The following is a 19,373-nucleotide window of genomic DNA, read 5'->3' as shown; positions in this document are numbered from 1 at the left end:
GGAGAAGACAAGGAATAGACTTGTAATCTACACCAAGAGGACCATTTTTGACCCAGAGCATCTTGCTAGTGTTAATGATTACATTTTCTCAGAAGTGATTTTCCCTGATTAATTCTGTCACAGAGCTGAGGCTGCATGACAAACCACATGGATGGACTTGGATAAAGGAAACCTCCAACTTTTTAGAAAGTGATGAGAGAGAAGCGCAAATTAAAAATTAGGTCTTTGTTGGTGATGTCCTGTGTCCAGAACAGTACCTGGCACATAGCTGGAGTTTAATAAATACTTGCTGACTGAATAATTATGCCCCAGTTATGATGCAACTGAGCTATTTTCCTTCAATGTTCTTGTCAGGAGAGGCCTTCTACAGTCCCCAGTAATACTGCTGGGACAGCATCATTCATGGAGATCAGGAGTTTTCTCTCAGCCTGCATGAGCAGAGGGCAAAGTGGTATGGGAGGTAAGGATAGGACCTCACTATCACCCCCAGGAATCTCTTCTTCCTCTGCCCAGGGATGCAGTAACCAATGCTGCTGACCAATTCTGTTGCCTTTGGATTCTTTTCTACCTTGATTTCCATGATACACAATAGCTATAATTTTGTCTTCTTTGCAGGTTCCTGTTCATTCTTCTATCCCAAGTTATAGGTGACACCCAAGGCTGAGTCCTTAGCCCCTATCCCTTTCTCTCTGTATGCATTCTCCTTTAAAAAATTATTCAAATTTGCACAGTTTAAACTACCCTAGTGGTTCTCAATCCTGGCTATACATTAAGATTATACAAGAAGTAGTAAAACCATATCAATCCAAAATCGGAGAAAATATCTGCAATATGTATCACAAAGTAACACACAGAGAACTTTTAAATCAAGAGGAAAACAAAGACCAAAAGCCCTACAGAAAAATGGGCAAAAAATATGAATAGACAAGTGACAAGATAAAAATGGCTCTTAAACATACGAAATGATGTCCACTTCACTCATAATACGGGAATCAACTAAAACTACACTGAAATGCTATCTCTCTCACCTATTAGACTGGTAAAAATTCAAAAGCTTGGCTATATATTCTGTTGGCAAGGCTGTGAGAAAACAGACACTTTCCTATATTACTAGTGGGAATGCAAAATGGTACAACTTCTACAGAGGAGAAATTTGCAATATCTAACCAAGGATGTGCATTTATCCTTTGACCCAGCAATACCACTTCTAGAACTTTACTGTAAAGACACATCTCCAACAATCCCAAAATGTACATGCAACAGGTTATTCACCATAGTATTATCTGTTATTGTAAAATATTGGAAACTTTAGTGTCCAAGCATAGGATATATAGCACAGACATACAATAGAGTACTATGCAGCTGTAAAAATTGAGGACAATCTCTGTGAAATGATATTGAGTGAGTTCCAGGAAATATGGTTAAGTAAAAAAGCAAACTGCAAAAGAGCATATAGAGTATACCATCTATTATGTAGGAAAAAGTGGAAGTAAGAAAACAGATGTGTATTTACTTATACAAAGAAACACAGGAAGGATAAGCTAGAAAACAATCAAAACTGGTTATCTACAAGGGGTCAGGGTTTACTAAGGAGAGCAGAAAAAGGTTGAAAGGGACAAAGGAGGGAGTTTTACTTCTCTGAGTATACCTTTTTGTACAGTTTTCAGAAAAAAAGTTAATGTTCCATATATTCAAACAACAAAATTAAAACAAGGATAGGAAGGGGAGAAAAATCCTAAAGCTGAAAGCAAATTGAAAAAACAGACCCAACCGTGTATCAGTTGTGATAATCTGTTTACAGCAGCAATAGGGAGGATACATAAGAAAAGCTACAATGGTTGCCTCTGAGGAGGAGGACCAGGGATGTGGAAGGGAGACTTTCTTTTCACTATCCATCCTGACATTGCTTGATATTTTTATCTTTTACATTTTTTAAAGTAAAAAAATCACTACAGCTGTGAAACAAGCCAATAGCCGACAATCACTTCAGGTGCTATCTTTTGACTTCAAAGTTGGTTTTGTGAATAATCATCCCCAAGGTCCTCCAGGCTCAGGCCTCCCTACTCATTATCCAGCAGGTAGCTGGTTTCTTCCAGGTCTTTAACATGCCAGGATCATTTCTGCTGCCTCACCTGAAAAACTTCCTTCCTCTCCCTGCTGAGGGTTTGAATTCTACCTGTCTTTCTAGGTCTCCTCCTCCGTGAAGTCTTCTATAATGCCAGCACTGATCTTTCCTCCTCATTCATTATACTCATTGTTTTTTTCTGGCCTCTGTTTAAGTTTAATTTGGAGTCTCATTACCTACTGTTATGGTGTTTTCACTGTTCTTAGTGTATGGGCTTTTCACCAAATCAGCACTCCTGCAGTCTGAAGGAAGGGCCTGTATCTTTTTTTCTTATTCCTGTAATGCCTAGTTTATGCCTGTTTGTAAGTGAACTTAGTCAGCAAACATCTACTGAGCAAAACACTGACTGAGCATCTATTGTGTGCTAAGGATAGGGCAAGGTGCTGGGGATATAAGCCCTGCAGATCCAGACCCTACCTTCAGGGAAAGTGCTGTGTAATATGAGAGAGATCTATTAATCAAATAACTATATAGCTAAATGTAACTACATAGCTAAACTGTGATAAAGAAACTATACACGATGCTTTAAGAGCAGAGGAACTTAGAAGGACACTGGTGGTCAGCTGCAGGAAAATAATTAGTAGCTGCTGAATAAATATGAATACTTACATTTGCAATTAAATAAATCAGAGGGCAATGTTTCATTCAGAATCACAAAATATGAAAATGGAAGGGAGCTCTGAGATCGCAGTCCAACTATCTAATTTTACAGATGGGGAAAATGAGGCTCAGTGAGGGGGAAGGGACTTCCTCAAGGTCCCACAGCAAGGTCGAGTTAGTGCAGGTCACCTGAGCCCAGTCAGCACTTCCCACTGCACACGGCTCATTATTTCAAAGGGAGTCTCTGAAGGATTCCTAAAGTGGCAAGCTCCTTCTGCTACATGTTAAAGAATTCATTTTCAAACAATGTTCAGTAAAGTGATGATGGGATCAGCCTATAGAGAGTATCTCTGCTGTATTCTCCTTGAAGGAAACTCCTTTAGGGAAGGGAACCTTGGTTCTGACCCATCTGACCCTGGGATGGGTCTCTGCTGCTATTCGGCAGGCCCTGACCTTCAGATTGATGTCCCCTATCTTAAAATGCAGTGTTCTCCCTTCTCTGTGCATTCTGCACAAGAGTATATTCACTGGAGGGGCATGAGTGGGCTGGCAAAGGGCAGCTGGCCCTGCCGTGGGAAATCGGAATCCTACTCAGATGTTTCCAGGCCTAGTGCAGGTGGAGGAGAGCATAGAACACACAACAGACCCGGCCCAACTGATGCTGACCTCTCCCTTACCCAAGGGAGCCTCGGCCTCCAGCTGCCACTGTTGGTGGTGATGAGGTCATGCCGGATACCCGCCAGGCTCATCCGTGGACTGCTTGGAGCCGATTAAAGCCTTGATGAAATGCGGGTGCCTGGATGGCAGGTGGCTCTGGAGAGCTTGGGCTCTGGTACCCAGGGCGTGCTCATCTCTAACTATTTAGTAACTCTTCTATGTCCACAGAGTCTGGCATACAGAAATACCTTTCCCTGGGGGAAAGCAAGGAAAGTTCACCATTCTGAACTGGTTCAGGGGCTGACTAGGCCAAGGGTAGAGGACAGGACATAGGGACACTGATGATCCCTTTTAGCCCTGACCATGAACTGTAACAATAGCAGCACAAAATCCCTCCATGCCCGATGGTGTCCCTGACTAGACTGCTGGGTCCCTTCAGATGACTAATAGCCATCACTCTCCCCAGGCTTTCCTCAAGTTAAGTGACAGGCTAACATCTATACTTCAGGTCTCCACGTGTATGCCATTTGCTCAGGGAAGACTTCCCTCACCCGCTTCAGACTAGATTAGATCTCCATTACACTTTCCTGGTACCCTCAACTCTTCCTTAATAATACTTATCTCAGTGCTAATTAGCTAGTAATTTTGTGGTTATTTGCCTAATGTCTAATACTCTGCCAGACTTCAAGCTTCACAAGAATGGGGAGTGCTACACTTAAAGTAATTACTGGAAATCAATAAAAAGACCAGTATGGGCAAGAGAAATTTTTATAGATAAGTTTTCAATAGTATTCTTTAAAAAGAAACTTTTATATACAACAGAGGGGCTCCTCCTATACACAATCAACTTTCCAGCCTGCAACCAGTCACCTTTCAAGCCAATCTTTTCTGGTTTTGAGTGATGGAGGATTTTTTTTCTTTCTTCTTTTTTTAAAATAGCTTTACATATCATAAATGATAAATTTATCATATGCATAAATGTATCATAGCTTACCCATTTAAAGCATATAACAGTTTTTAAAAGTCTACTTACAGAGTTGTGTAACCATCACAATAATCTAATTTAGAATATTTTCAAATCCTTGAAAGAAACTTTGCACTCATTAACAGTCACTCCCCATTCCTCCCACAGAAAATTGCTGGCATGGACGGTTTTTAGCTCTGCGTTCAAACAACTGGAAGAAAACTTTAGCATCCAAACATCTGACATGATTTCCTTACCATATAGATGAAAAAAGTAATGTCACAGAGGGGCTGTGATCTGCCAAAGGTCCTAAAGGGATGAGACGGTGGCAGAACTGGGGCAGATCATGGTCCCCAATTCCTGCATCGTAATGGCAGTGCTCTGACCTCTGCCATGCAGTGTATCTGTGTATCCCAGTACTGTAAGCTACTTGAGGGCAGAGGCTATATTCTGCTCTTTCGTCTTCCACTCTTGCCCAGGAGTACCATTACAGCAACGATGCTTAAATTGTAGTTCAGGTACTGGTGCTGGTGTGTGAGCATTGTTACCAGTCCCTGATGAGATAAGCATAGTAAGTGAGAGTAAGTGTGTGGAAACTTTTATAGCAACTTAAGAGTAATTTTATCTGTTGAACCTAATGACAAATTTGGTTCAACAGTTTGTATGCCTTTTTAAAATAAAATTTTTCTAATATTTTGTTTTCATCGTATTTTACAGAAGCATTGTTAAAAGATAGGTTTTTCACAAATTGTTTGAGAAGCACGGCCTTAAAGCAACCCCTTCTCCACTGTCTCTGCTTTTCTCTTCCCTCTCTGTTCCCTTGAATCTCTTGCACTGGCTCCTCTTCTCATGTTCACACCTGACATGTAGGTTCTCTCAGTGGTGTCCTTAGGCCTCTTTCACTCTATAACTTTCCATGGACAATTCAGACTAAGTCAGATTCCACTACTCCCAAGAGACTGACAGCTCTCAAATCTTCACATCCAACTTACGGTCTTGTCTCTCCTGAGCTTCAGCCCATTGAGCCAACTGTCTGCTACACATCCCTACAGGAGTGTCCCACAGGCTGCCCGGTTAGTCAGCAGCTATTTATCAATCACAGGCCAGCATGACTGTTTTCCTAGGAGCTGTGTATGGCAGTAAAATAAAGACACAAGGTCTCTGATCACAAGGCTTACATCCCAGTTGGGAGAGAAGGAGGTGACAAACATGTAAACAAATAAACATGATTTTAGGGACTGATAAGTACCATGAAGAATATAAAATCGGGTTGTATGATAGAAAGTGACTGGGTGAGCTATTTCACTATGGTGGTCAGAAAAGACCTCTCTGAAGAAGGGACATCTGAGTTGACACCTGAATTACCATGGGTAAGATGCTGCCATCACTGGGAGAGGTTGGTACAGAGGCCCTGAGGTGGGAAGGAGCTCGGTGTGCCTGAGGGACGATAGAAGGCCACTGGAGAGCAGTGATCAAGCCAGGTGGGGTTGTAGCTAGAGATGAGTCACAGGGGCAGGCAGGGTCTAGGTCACATAGAGCCTTGTAGGTTCTGGTAAGAAATCTGGATTTTAATTTGGTTCACTGGTATGCCAACAGAAGGTTTTAAATAAGAGAGAAACAGGGTTTATGATTTTAAAAGATCTCCCTGGCAGTTATTTGGAGGATGGATTCAGGGAGACACTAATGGAAATGGTGAGACTAGTCAAGAAGCTGTGGCGATCGTCTAGGCATTGGGAAAGGCAAAAAGGAATGGTTCAAGATGTACTTTAGAAGTACAGCTGGTGGGGGTGAGGGGGTGGCAGGGTGAGGATATAGCTCAGTGGTAGAGTGGGTGCTTAGTATGCACAAGGTCCTGGGTTCAATCCCCAGTACCTCCACTGAAATAAATAAACCTTATAAAAAAAAAAAAAAGAAAAAAAGCACAGCTGACAGGACTTACTGAAGGATTTGATAGGTAGTGTAAGGAAAAAAGAGAATTCAAAGATGACTCTAAGCTTTGTGGCCCAAAAACTAGGTAGATGATTGTATCATTTATTGAGATGGGGAAGATTTAGGGGATGTCAATCTTGGGAGAAAAACAAAAGACATTTTGGCCATGATACATTAAGACTGAGGAAAAACTGGAGCTGGGGAAGTGAATTAAGTGGTGGACTTTAAACCATGAAGGGATGCAAAGAAATGAGGCAGCAGCTGGAGGTAGATATGGGGGTCAAGAGAAGTTTTTAGTTTGCTTTGTTGTTTAAGATGGATGATATTAAGACATGTTTCTATGCTGATGGGAACAAGCCAGCAGAGAGGAGAAAACAGATCATGCAGGAAAGACAGGGGATCGCCGAAGGAGCAAAGTACCTGAGAAAGTGAGAGGAAGCAGGAGCCTGAGCCCAAAAGCAGAGGTGATCTTAGGAACTTCTTCCACTGTAGAAGAGGGAAGGCAGCATACAGAGGTACAGATGCAGACAGGAAGTGACAATGGGAAGATGAAGGAATTCCCTTCTGATTGCAATCTATTTTCCTGAAGTGTGAGGTGAGATCATTAGTTTGAGAGTTGGGGAAGGAGAGTGCTGGGGGTTTCAGGAGAGAGAAAGTATAAAAAAGTTGCCTTGGTCCAGATTTTACTCACGAAGTGTAGTTGGGTGGTTGGCAGTGTTGAGTGTCTGAGATTCAAGGACATAAATGTAAAGTGAGTCCAGTTAGCTTGGTTGTGTGACTTTTTTCTCCAACAATATTCAGCTCTTCAGATACAGACATGAAGTGCAAAGAAATTGGGCTTAACTAGGATTAGTGTTTTATCAGATGAGTACAAAGAAAGGACAAAGAAGCAAGGGAATAGAACACTGGAAAATGAAATCTAAAAGTATGAGGAAAGGAGGAAGAAAATGTTCAAAGCAGAACCGATCATTCCCTTGTACCTCCAATCCACCCATACCTTCTCCCAGTAGTTCTTACCTCAGCACAGGTGCATGCCATCTACTGAGCCAACCAGTCCAGAATCTGGACCTGATCTTGACTACTCTTCTCTCACTATCCGATCCTATTGACTCTACTCCTAAATCCTGGAAACAGTCCCCTTCTCTCTTTTCCCCCCTGCAACTGCCTTGGTTTAGGCCTCACTGAGACAATTAAAATAGCTTTCAAATGAAATACTTTCCCTTTCTCCAATCATGCCCCTCCTAATCCATTTTCCCCCTATTTTTCTCTAAACTTCTTTCAAGTATAACATATATACAGAAAAGTACAAAAAAATGTATAAGGGTACAGCTCAAAGAACTTCCACAGTTGGATGCATAATTAGCATCTAGATAAAGAAACAGAACATTATGCGTATCAGAAGCCCCTATATGCCCTCTCCAGTCATACCTGCCCCCTTGAGGGAATCCACCATCCTGACTTCTTACACACTAGGTAGTTTTTTCTATTTTGAACTATAACTATGCATCCAAATGCAGTCATATAGTTAGTACTCTTCCAAGTCTGATTTGTGTCCAGAATGTTAGGTTGGTGAGACTCATCCATGCTGAGGAAGAGTCCATTTGTTCGTTCATTCATTCATTCTATATATTATTCCATTGTGTGAACAGTCCATAATTTACTTATCTATTCAATTACTGATACACATTTTTGAAACTTCTAAACCATCTTTCACATTAAACATAAATCTGATCCTTCCCTCCCCTTAATCTTAATGGTTTCCCACTGGGGGATAGTTCTATTTCCTTAGCAGAGCTTATGTTAGAGGCCTTTGTTATCAGCTCCTGCTTCTCATTCTGACCCTTCAATCCATACCCCATAAATTCAGCTCTTCTGAACTACCTGCAATGTATTGAATAAAGTATACTGCTTCATACTCCGTACCTCTGAACATGCTATTCCCTCTTCCTTTCTCCCTCATCCATCTGATAAACTTGCATTCATCCTTTAAGACTTAGTGTGCACACCATCTCCTATATCATGCTTTCCCTGCCCTCCCCAGAGATTTAAAAGGTCTTTTCTTTGTGATCCCTTAATCTCCATTAATACATTAGATAGCAATTTTTTGCTAAAATGTCTGATTGCCACACTGACCTAAGAGCTCCTTAAGGGCAAAGACCATGTCTGGATCATCTTTATTTCCCAGGTGCCTAGGGCGAGGCCTATGACAGGAGAGATGCTCAGTAAGTGTTTGAAAAATGAGTGAGCAGACTCACCTAGGAGTTACGTAGGATGTTGGAGCTGGAAGGGGTCCCTGGGATCAGCTACTCTAACTTCTCTATTTCACTATGGAGGAGAAAGGATTTGCCTAAAGGAGACAGGGTTTGTTGGTGGCAGAGCCAGAACTTCTGATCTTCAGCCCAATGCTCAGTCCCCTTCCTCAAATTGCTGACAAGAATCAGAGGGTGCAGTTTCCACAGGGGATAGCCTGAGGCAAAGCTGATTTCCTCAACATCTGGCAGTGCAGCCAGATGGGCAGACAGTGAAGTGGAACAGGAACTGGAGCTCTAAGTTTCCAGCCCCGACAACAAGCTAACAGGCTGTTAAAGGGAGGGTGTCAGCACTGGAAAGGTTCTTTGCCTCAGGCAGCAATGGTGGGGAATTTTAGGATTCATTTGATGACGGCTAGTTAACACTGACAACTGAGCCATGTACTTGGCAGGAGGCAAGGAAAAGCCAAGAAAACAGGTACGAAAGAGGCTAAGGGAAGCCCTGGGGAAGGTGCTATTAGGTTTCATAAAGCCCAAGTGTTTCTGAGGTGATGAGTCCTGGTGGTTGAAAAGGCAGTGGCACAGTGACTGTAAGGAGAAGCAAGATAGCTTCATACGTGAAGCTCTAAAAAGCCAGATATATTATGACACTAAGAGCAAGTAGGCCAGGAAGCAAAGATACTGCACCTCTGGTGGCACCCAAATCTACAGTGGCTTTGGAGACTGTTTAGGACATACTAAACTACGTGTGGGGCACTGTGGCAAAGCAGGCAGGGCAAAGTAAAACACAGTCCTCGCTCTCAATTGACCACAATCTAGTAAGGGGTACTGGCCCCAAATCCCAGGGAACAGGGAAGACTTTAAGAGGGAGGTGGCATTAGAGCTGGGGACTGACTGGCAGAAAGCATTCCACTAGGCTGAGAAACAAAGTCTTGAAGGGAAACGAGAGGCAGAAAGACCTGCATGAGTAAAGGCTCTAAGGTGGGAACACGGAATCAATGTTACACAGTAGCTGGACTATTAGGGCAGCAGTGGGGGAAAAAAAAGTTAGGTGAGGGTCAGAATAGAATAACTCTAAAACCAGGTTAAAAAATTAGGATGGGTAAGATTCCCCCTCATACCTTTTTTTTTTTTTTTTAAATAAGTGAGCACTGGGTGCTTTTGGAGTTGATAACAGATACTGTAGAGTTCCTATATTGTAGAACCTACACATGCCCAATCCTGACAAAACCTTAGAAGGTAGGTGGCATGCCCCCATTTTCAGATAAGGAAGGAGAACCTCACAGTGGTCCCAGGCTGCCCAGGACACACAGCTATTAAGTGGCAAGGCTATATTCAGATCCCGACTCCACAGTTCATGCTTTTTCCTTGCGGCCTTTCTCAACTGGGTTTCTCCTTTGAATCACAAACAGGAAATTATTTGAATACCGATTTTCTCAATTCTCCCAAGAATGGTACATAACTCATACAACTTTGGATGCCTGGGGAAGAAATGAATTCCTTGTGTTCAATAGATGCCTTAGAGCATTAGGGCTTAATTTTCCAGAGGAACCCTGGTTGATAGAGGCTGCCATGAGGTTTTAGGAAAATGAATCTGGCAGTGGGATCACATCTCTGGGAGGAAAAAGCTGCAAAAGCACCTTAACAGCCTTGGAAATACTGGGATAAGCCAGCTCCAGAGGCTTGAAGGAGGAGGAACCCCACCTTCTCTGATTACTTGTCTTCCCACTTGTCCTGCCTCTCCTTCCTTCCTCCAACCCTTTCTTGTACTTGGCAGTCAGTTGCTAAAGCAGAGCCTTCCTGCTCGTAAGCCAGCAACACAGGCAGAAGCAGCATCTTCAGAGATGAAAACCACAGAAGCCAGACCCACTTTTCTGTGAAGGTTGGAGGTAGAAAATCGGCACCGGTAAACCCAGAACCCTTCCACAGAAATCCGTCTGGCAAATTTCCATTACCCTCCCTGATAAGGCTGAAGCACGCTGTCCTCTGGGAAGCCTTCTGTAATGGACTCCACCACCCTGCTCACCAGGCAGAAGCAGGTATTTCCTCCTCTATGTCCCCAGAGCCCCTTGTCCAGGACCTTGCTGGAGCCCCTGCCTGCTATCACTGCCTGTTTCCATATCTGTGTCCTCCACCAGTCTGGGAGTCTCTCAGGGTCAAGACAATTTACCAGATTCATCTTAGGACGCCCTGAGGCCCATGGTGTTAAAGATGGCAACTGGCTTACCTAGAGTCACACTATAGAGTTGAGATTTAAACCCAGGTCTGTCTAACCCCCAAGCTTGCGTTCTTTTCACCATGTTACAGGTCCTCCCAAAGATGAAGAAGTGGCCTTTCTGTGCTAAGTACCCAACCCAAACCTCTGAAGAGTTCAGTGGTGGTGCTATCAGAGTGAATCAGACCTCCAGGAGAGGCTTCCTGACAGACAGAAGCCTTGAAGTGTCCAAGGATCTAGATGAGAAGACAGGGAACACAATGGTGTTTTAGGCAGAGTGGGCAGAAACAGAAGAAGGTGTTAGGTAGGGGAGGGGGAGGAATGGTATTTCAGCTGCCAGGGTGAGTTTGACTTCTTCATACAATCATGGAATACTACCTGTACGAGAGGCTTTTACACACATTATCACTAATCCTTATGCTCTCTAATGCCTGTGAAACTTCCCAGGTGTTACTTTACAGACAAAAAAACTAAGGCTTAGAGAGTTAAGGGGACATGTCCAAGCCAACAGAGCTAGTAGGTGGGAGAGCTGAGATTCAAACCCAGGTTGGCCTGACTCTGAAGCCTGAGGTGTCCTTTCTATTACTCCATGCTGCCTCCTAAGGGTCAGAGAACTTCCCACATTGTCAGACTGATGCTGCTGCCTGGACCTCCTCCCAGCTCTTGCATGGGGACTGCTGGTCAGAGGGCAAGACCAGCTGCCCTCTCTAGCTCTAACCTTCTAAGATCTGGGGACCCTATATCCCCATGGACTAAACAATTTCAAGGACAAGGGTTCTGTGTGGACCTTATGAGCACAGGCTGGCCCTGTGTCTAGGCCTGCCTTGGATCTCACAGAGAAAGCCTCTAAGGTACTGCAGCAAAGCCGGTGGCAAATATAGGCTAAGAAAGCTGGATGGCTAAGAAAGGCAGGAGGGTCTGCCTTCCCTGAAATCCTCTGGAGGGTGTCAGCTGAGGTCAGAAAACTTTGGAAATGTTACTAGCAAGAGCCCCTAGGACAAGGGAGCAGGATCCTCCCTCTCGGTTGGCTGGTCACATACACAGGCAGGCCAACAGAGGTCAAGGGGGCAGGGAGGTCAGAAGATGGCAGGCCTGCCTGCCCTGAGTGACGGCCACTTGTTCAGGTCAGGAAGGGAGAAATAAGTGGGTTAATGGTTTTGGCCCTTGAGGCTGGGAGGCTAGGGCAGGGGGTGTAAATGTATTCTGTAAAAAGGCAGGTGGGCGAACTGTAAAGGTGGGGGCTAAGGGCATCTGTTCCAAGTAAACAAGCAGGAGTCATGCCCCTGGAACGGCTCAAAGGGACAGTCTTGGCCTGAGGGGTAAGAGTTGGGGGTGCTTCATAAAAGGCCTGTGCCTCTTCATTTCAAAGGTGTTCGATCTGGAAGGCTGGGGAGAGGGACTCTTTTTAGAGTGAGTTCCCTATCTGTCTGGGGGCAAAGGGAAGTGGGGAATGTAAACCACTGGACAATGGCTGGGGGTATTGATTGATTATAAGGTCCAGCAAAGAGAGGCCCCATGGTGAACATTCCAATTCTTAGCTACAAATGTCTCATCGGAGAGCTTCCCAAAGGACAGGGTGAGTAGCATCTTGCTTGAGGACGTTTTCTAAGTCTCTGCTTCTGAGAGCAGTGAGTTCTTGCTCTGAAAGCATCAGTCATCTCAGGCACTGTCACCACATCTATGAGCAGTCCTGCCCCTCACATTGTGCATGCCCCAGACCAAGACACACTCTGACTGTTCTGGGGAGGGCCCCTTGTAGGCTGGGGTATGGGCCAGGCCTAGGTCTTAAGCCAGTGTGGCTGTGGCTGAGAGAGGGTGGCAGGATTTGGGTGTTACCAGGCAATCCCTCCAGCTCAATCACATGACAAAGACTAGAAGATGAAATGGGGGTGTTGGGCTGGGGAGGCAAAGACTCTGGGACTGAAAATTTTCTTTGAAGACTGGATTTTGAAAAAGTGATTGGCCACAGAGGACAGTTGGCAGACGTTACAGAGAAGAAAATTATACCTCATTTAAGAGAAGCTATTTCAACCAGAACTCTTCCACAGAAAAACTAAATTGGAATGGGCTCCTAGGCAAGAAGTAGGGCTTCCTTCGTCCCTGACAGAATCCAAGGAAATGCCAGCCAGCCAGCTGTTGAAGAGGTTTCTAGAGGGAGAGAGGGCAGGCAATCAGGGCAACCTAGAGGACTTCTGAGGGCTCTTCTAGCCCCCAGGTGCTATGAAAAATGACCACTGACAAGGAGGACCTTGGTGTCCAGGCCGAAGAGAGAGGGTCTTTAGGCCTTTGAGAAGTGGCAGCGAGGGCGTAAGCAGGCAGTCAGTGCCTTACTCACTCAGGCCTGGGCACTACACATCCTGGCAAGATGCTTCCCTCCCTATCCCAAGGAGAGGCTGGAGCGGGATGAGGAAACAGGACTGTTTGGGAGGTATCTGGCAGGGTGGCAGGTAACTCTGTATCAGATCTGGACAGGACCAGAGCAGCTTGAGTCTGGGGATGACACGTATTATCCCTCCAATTAAGTCAATACTCTCCAAAGGAAGGGTATTCAATCATTCAACAAAGATTTATTGAGTGCTTACTGTGTGCCAGGTACTACGCTAGGTGCGGGGGATATACCAGCCATGGTTCTTGCCTTCAGGGAGCTGAGAGTCAAGTTAGGGAGAAGGCTACTGAATACTCAAAAACAATTCCAGATTGTGACAAGTGTGATGACAGAAAAGGGTGTCATGACCCAGAGTTAACGGAAGGGACCTAATTTAGACTGGGTGGGAACAAGGAGGACGTCTTTGAGACCCAGGTTAGTATGGATTTGAAGGGTCTCCTCCTTGTGCCACCAGCCTGCTCTGGTGGTCACAGGAGAGGAGAGAGGACACTTTCAGGGAGAGTACCAATCAAGAAAACTTTCAGAGCATGTGCAGACAGGCAGGATCGTGTGGTACATCAAACAGCTGTAGGTAAAGAACACACTCCAGCCACAGAAGAGCAAATCACACAGGCTACTTTCATGAAGTGCAGGCACCCTCGAGGCATTTCCAGCTCTGGGCAGGTAACAAGGCTCTGGGGGAGCATGGCATTTCCAGAGGAGAGGGGTTGCCAAAGTCCACACCCTCTCCTTGCCACCCTCTAACTGCCCCATTCACCCATGCTCTCACCTCCATCAAGCAGCTCCTTGACGGTGCGGTAGTCGTCGGCAAGGACAGCATAGTGCAGGGCTGTGCAGCCCTTGAAGCTGGCTCGGTTGTTCAGCCGGTTGTTGAAGTCATCCTCCCTGGTGACCAGGACTAGGGGGACAGCAACACAAACCCTTCCATTAGCAACAAATGCCATGAGCCACCAATCTCACCTTCCTTCTCTTGGCATTTTAATTCCCTCATTCACTCATCTACCTACTTAATAAACATATAATGGCACCTACTATGTGTCTGGCCATCTGTGCTGGGAAAGAGGCCAGTTAGTTCCACAAATGTTTACTGACATTTATTATGTGGCAGAATTCATTTGGGGACACAGAAATGAATCAGAAATGGTCCCTGACCTAATCTGACAAGGGAAGCAGACAATAAATAGATGTTTACAGTATTGTTTAAGATAAATGCTGTTACAGGTATAACAGGATGACACAGAAAGCCAGAGGGGAGCTCAGCTTCACGTGGGCATGAAGAGAGGATCCCAGAAGTCTTGAAGGGTGAAAAGAAGTTATCCAGGTGAAGAAAGAAGGCTAGGGTAAGACAGAGGACAAGTAAGGGGGAGACAGAGGCTGTTCTTAGCAGAACTGTAACACACTTCTCTACTCTGAAGATGTTTACAATCTAGTGAGTGTTTAATATTTTGTAAAGAACTTTTTAAATTTATAAAAGCAGTTAAAATTTTGAAACTACAGAGAAGTACAAAGAAGAAAAAGCATCAGTATCTTAGCAACTTGAGAAACTGCAATTAATATTTTAGTGTATGTCTTCTTATGTCTATATATAGGCTGGATAGATAAGAGATATACCTGCATGTATATCCTACTAAATACACATCTCTCTCTCTATATATATGCATATATATCCTACAAAACTGGAATTTACTATATTGCAATTTTGTAATCTGCTTCCTCCCCCTTAATAAACATACTGTGAACATTTTTTTGAAGGTGAGAAGAACAAGTATTTCCTGTGGTCAAAGAATCAAAACCCCTCAGGTTCACTCTAGTGCTAATACTAGTGACTCTCTTTCTTCAAACTGATACAAAGGAACCTAAAACCAGTTCTATCACTTTACAGGACCCTGTGGATTGGGTGACCACACATGTCCCTGCTCACCTGGAACAGTCCTGGTTTATGCCTACTGTCCTGGACAGTCCTGGTTTGGACAATAACGAGGGGGTAAGGCTACCCTACCTCTGGGGCCTTGGGAACCGAGACCTTGTAGAACATTATCTATTCTGCTCAGGTGATGGGGTTTCCTTTTGCCTCGTGTAAAAATTATTGGAGTACTTGTTTTACATTTCCTCCTGAGCTTAGTTTGTTGGGGGAGGAATTTGGGTCCTACCTACCTGTACCTGCTTCTCCCCTAGTCCATGGCACAGGGCCTGCAGAGGGCAGGCTTCTCCTACCTCCCACTGGATAAAGGGGTGTAATTCAGTCAAGAGGTAACCTTGCCTATATAGTCAAGAGCACCAGACAACTCTTAAACCATTCTGTTCCAAGTGATCTTGGAATGCAGTCTATGCATTTTCCCCTCCTGCAGAACAAACTTCCTATTTAAAAAGTCCCCAAACCCAGAAGACTGTCATGCCTCTTCCTAATCCTAACAGATTTAATTTACTGACCTCCCGCTACTCTGGCTGGCATGGTCACTTCACACAATTAAACTATTTAATTCCTTTAACTACCTTATATAGTAGGTATTATAATTCACATTTTATAGATGGAAAACTGAAGCACAGAGGTCACACAGCTAATAAATGGTTGAGTGAGGATTAGAACCCAGAGTCCTCACTCTTTTTTTCCATCATATCATGCTACCGTCCTCATTTTGCAAGAGGGAATCAGCCCAGAGCCCAGATATTCTGGTCCCAGCCTTGACTCCTACTCCCTTTTCTTTCCCTGCTCAAGTGTAGGTGCCAGCACACTCTCTGTGGAACTTTCCCTATCAGAGGCTGGCCTGAGGTTTGTAGCTGGCACCTGGATAAGCTAGCTCAGGTAGAAGCAGTTCAAATGTCTGGTCAAAATGAAGTAGGTGGAGTGTGTAACTGGAAAACAGACCACACTTTTTTATGGTCTAGTGAATCAACGGTTCATCAACTCTTCTGCACCAGAGGCTCTCCAAACTGATGACCGCCACCCCTAGAGTGTTATCAGACCTTTCCTGGAGCAGGGAACACAGGAAGAGGGCCTCTGAGTAGCCCATTTGCAATGGCATCTGCATTTTTCTCACAAGAGAGCCCTTTAAGGACCTAACTCAGAGATTAACTCTTAGTCCCGAAGAGCCTTATCAAATCATCGTAATGGATCTTGTTCCCAGCTCACTGCAGATTAGAAGCAACCAACAAGGCTGGGGAGGAGGTTTCAGAATCAAGCACACTGATTACAATCAGCTGCTGCCCAGGCAGGGAGGGAAAAGAAAAGCACAATAAAAAGCCGAAAGAAGAACTCACAGAATTCAGCACCACAAGAATCCCTCGGGCACCACTGAATTGCCACAAAGGACATTAACTGCTGGATATAATGATGAACCTGAGGAAAATTGATAGCTGACTCAAGAAAGCAGGAAAGGTATAACCTATTTTACAAAGAAAATATTTATTCAACAAACAGCATTTAATGAACACCAATGCACAGTGATAGCTTCTGGAGATACTCTAATGAATTAAGACACAGTTCTTGACTCTAAGAAGTTAACAGTCTTAATTCAAGAATGAGACCACTGAACAGATGAATTATTATAACACTGTATCATGAGCACAAGACAGAGCTATAGTGTTACCATAAAAAGCAGATCAACTCAAGGGACACAGCTAGGCTATTTGGTTCAGGGACAAACATCAGTGGAGTAGCAGTGCCACAGCCCAGCTAATAAGGAACCTACATGAAGAAGGCCCCTGTTCCCCTCTGGGATCTCATTTCTCATCATCCCGTTCCTAATGTTCTTTCTTGCCTCTGAGCTTTTGTAATACTATTCCAATGCCTGGAACATTTTCTGCTCTCTCATGCCTTTAGTTGGTTAACTCCAATTCACTTTTAGGCCTCTGATCAAAAGTCACTTCCTCCAGTGATTCTTGCTAAGTAGTTATTCCTCCATAGAGCTCCCCTAGCATTTTGGGCATCTCCCAACTATGGTACTTATTACATTCCAATGCAATCACCTGTTTACTTGACTATGTTCCCCACTAGACCAAAAGTGCAACGCGGACAGAAAGTGTGACTGTGACTGTCTTCCCCACAGCTGATCCCCAGTGCCCAGTACCGTGCCTGGCCACAAATATGTGCTTGGCAACTACTTGTTGAACCAGCAAATGAACACATAATACATAAATAAGGTCCCAATATTACTTTTTTTTATAATAATAGTAATAACAACAACAATAATAATGATGATGCCAGCGAATAGTATTTAGCAGAGGTCGTACAGTGCGGCTGTTAAGTAAAGTGAGCTCTGGAGTTAGACCATGTGTGTTTAGCTCCCAGTTCTGAATTTACTGACTGTATAATCTTGGGTAACTTACCTAACCTCTCTGTGCCAAGTTTTTTTTATCTGTCAGTGGAGATGATAATAGTGCCCTCTCGTGGGATATGGTAAGGATTAAATGAGACACTGTGAGTTGAGGGGCTTGGAACAGGGCCTAACAGTACCTCTTAGTCAACGTCAGCTATTAGCCTTACTGTCTAGTCTTATGCTTCCAAAAGTGTATCCTCTCTGTGAAGGGAGGCTTGGGGAATTCTGCATACACTGTTCCACTGTGAAAAGCATGGTTCTGAGTAAGAACCATCTATTTAAGTTGGCATTACTCAGCAGTTTCATGTTTGACAGCCTCTTTCCACTCAACCCTGGTTAAAATCCTGCAGTACTGGTGTTTCATGGAACACTCCTCGGAACTGAGTTGTGCATAATTATCTATAAAGCACTTCACTTATTTATTTCAGAATAACCTTGTGAGGTGGACGTTCACTCTCCCCATTTTATAGATGGGGAAGTTGAAGTTCAGTAGAGTGCCATGGGCAGTCAGCAGTGGAGGAGGACCCAGTCTAGGTCAGCTAGGCCCGTTTTGTGCTCTTGGCAGTAAGTGCTTTTCCCCACACCGCTCAGTTTTAGAAGCCCTGTCCCAGGAGACCTTGCTGAAACCCCCAGATCTTCAGAGCTCATACTCTTCTCTATCCCCCCCCCCAAAAAAAGCAGCTGAATGTGGAAAGGAGCTGTGGGAGAGGTATGACACATGCCCTCACATTCTTACCCACTCTCACTGAGGAAGAAGAGGCAAACCCGCAGAAGCTAAAGTGACTCGTTCAAGGCTGGCTCACCAGCTGGCCACCATGGTGGTCTTTTGAGGCCCCGAGTTTACAGCTGGTCTTCAGTCATTGAACTGTTCCCTTCCCAACAAAGATATCTACCAGTCTGCCTCCAACACAGGGTGAGATGGGCTCACGCTCCTGCTTTCCCTCCAAGCCAGTCATTCCTGTCCCTTCACCCTGTGACCACAGGGAGAATGACAGCATCACTCTGTCACCCTTCTGCTCCCACCTTGCTTTTTGATGTTGCAAAGTCTATGCTGGGATGTCATGGCAGGTGTGCACCTGACATACACCCCGCATGATTCCCCGGACTCAGCAGTGCCAAGGAGTCAGCAGAGGTGAAAGTAGTCTCTGAAGTCCTTCCCATAGCCCTAGCCACTCTGAAACTGCAAAAAAATACACTAGCTCCCATAGTGAGAAACAGTGATTTAAGGTAAAAGAGTCATACACTCCTGAATCCTAGCTCTGCCACTTACTAAATTCTCCAATCTGTAAAATGGGTATGACAAGCAAAGATTTGAGGAATACTAAATATTTAAACATGAGAATCAAATTTGATAATAGGTTTTTAAAAACATTTCCAAAAACATTTACCAATCTACCTTCTCCCTTGGATTAGGCACTGAGGATGCAGAAGTTAACGTGACATGGCTCCTGTCCTCATATTACTAAGTCTATGGGGGAGACTGAAAAAAGGTAAGTAAGGCAGGGTGGGTGGTCTCTGGATAACAAAAGCTTTACTACCGCTGACCTGTGGGGAGGAGAGGCAACTCTAGCTAAGAGTCTTTCTGTCAGGCTCAGCCTCTACCTGCCGCGCCCAGGAACTCGTGCCATCTAATAGCATGCAGCATTTAGCAGTGCCTTTACAGATGAGAGCATGTCTACATGAGAGGGAAACTCTATGACTAACCTGAGAAACAAAAGGATAACCTCTGAGAATCTGGTCTTTGAGGGTCCTTTCCGCAGGAAATGATCACACCTAGGATATGGAGATTTTCAAATTAACATGTCCTCCTCTGTCTAGGAACCCGTAATGTATCCACATTCCTCTGACTTTCAGAGGCTCTCCTATCTAGCCCTAGTTAATGTCTCCAAATAGAATTTCAACTCCTCCCTTCCTGTTGGTGAGACCTTCTAT

At 44.4% G+C, this 19,373-nt stretch overlaps 1 protein-coding gene across 15 annotated transcripts in view; it reads right to left on the bottom strand.

The window, feature by feature from the left end:
- CLPB (ClpB family mitochondrial disaggregase) overlaps positions 1 to 19,373 on the bottom strand; it is a 185,454-nt gene that overhangs the window by 49,956 nt on the left and 116,125 nt on the right. For all 15 annotated transcript variants that reach the window (XM_072969273.1, XM_072969271.1, XM_072969274.1 and 12 more), the window contains one exon: positions 13,895 to 14,023. In XM_072969273.1, coding sequence (XP_072825374.1) covers positions 13,895 to 14,023 — 129 coding nt within the window. The remainder of the gene's footprint in view (positions 1 to 13,894; positions 14,024 to 19,373) is intronic.

This window comes from Vicugna pacos, chromosome 10 (genome assembly GCF_048564905.1).
Source record: "Vicugna pacos chromosome 10, VicPac4, whole genome shotgun sequence".
In the NCBI taxonomy this organism is placed as follows: Eukaryota; Metazoa; Chordata; class Mammalia; order Artiodactyla; family Camelidae; genus Vicugna; species Vicugna pacos.
Note: the sequence above shows the minus strand (reverse complement) of the source record. Positions and strands in the feature narration are given on the sequence as shown.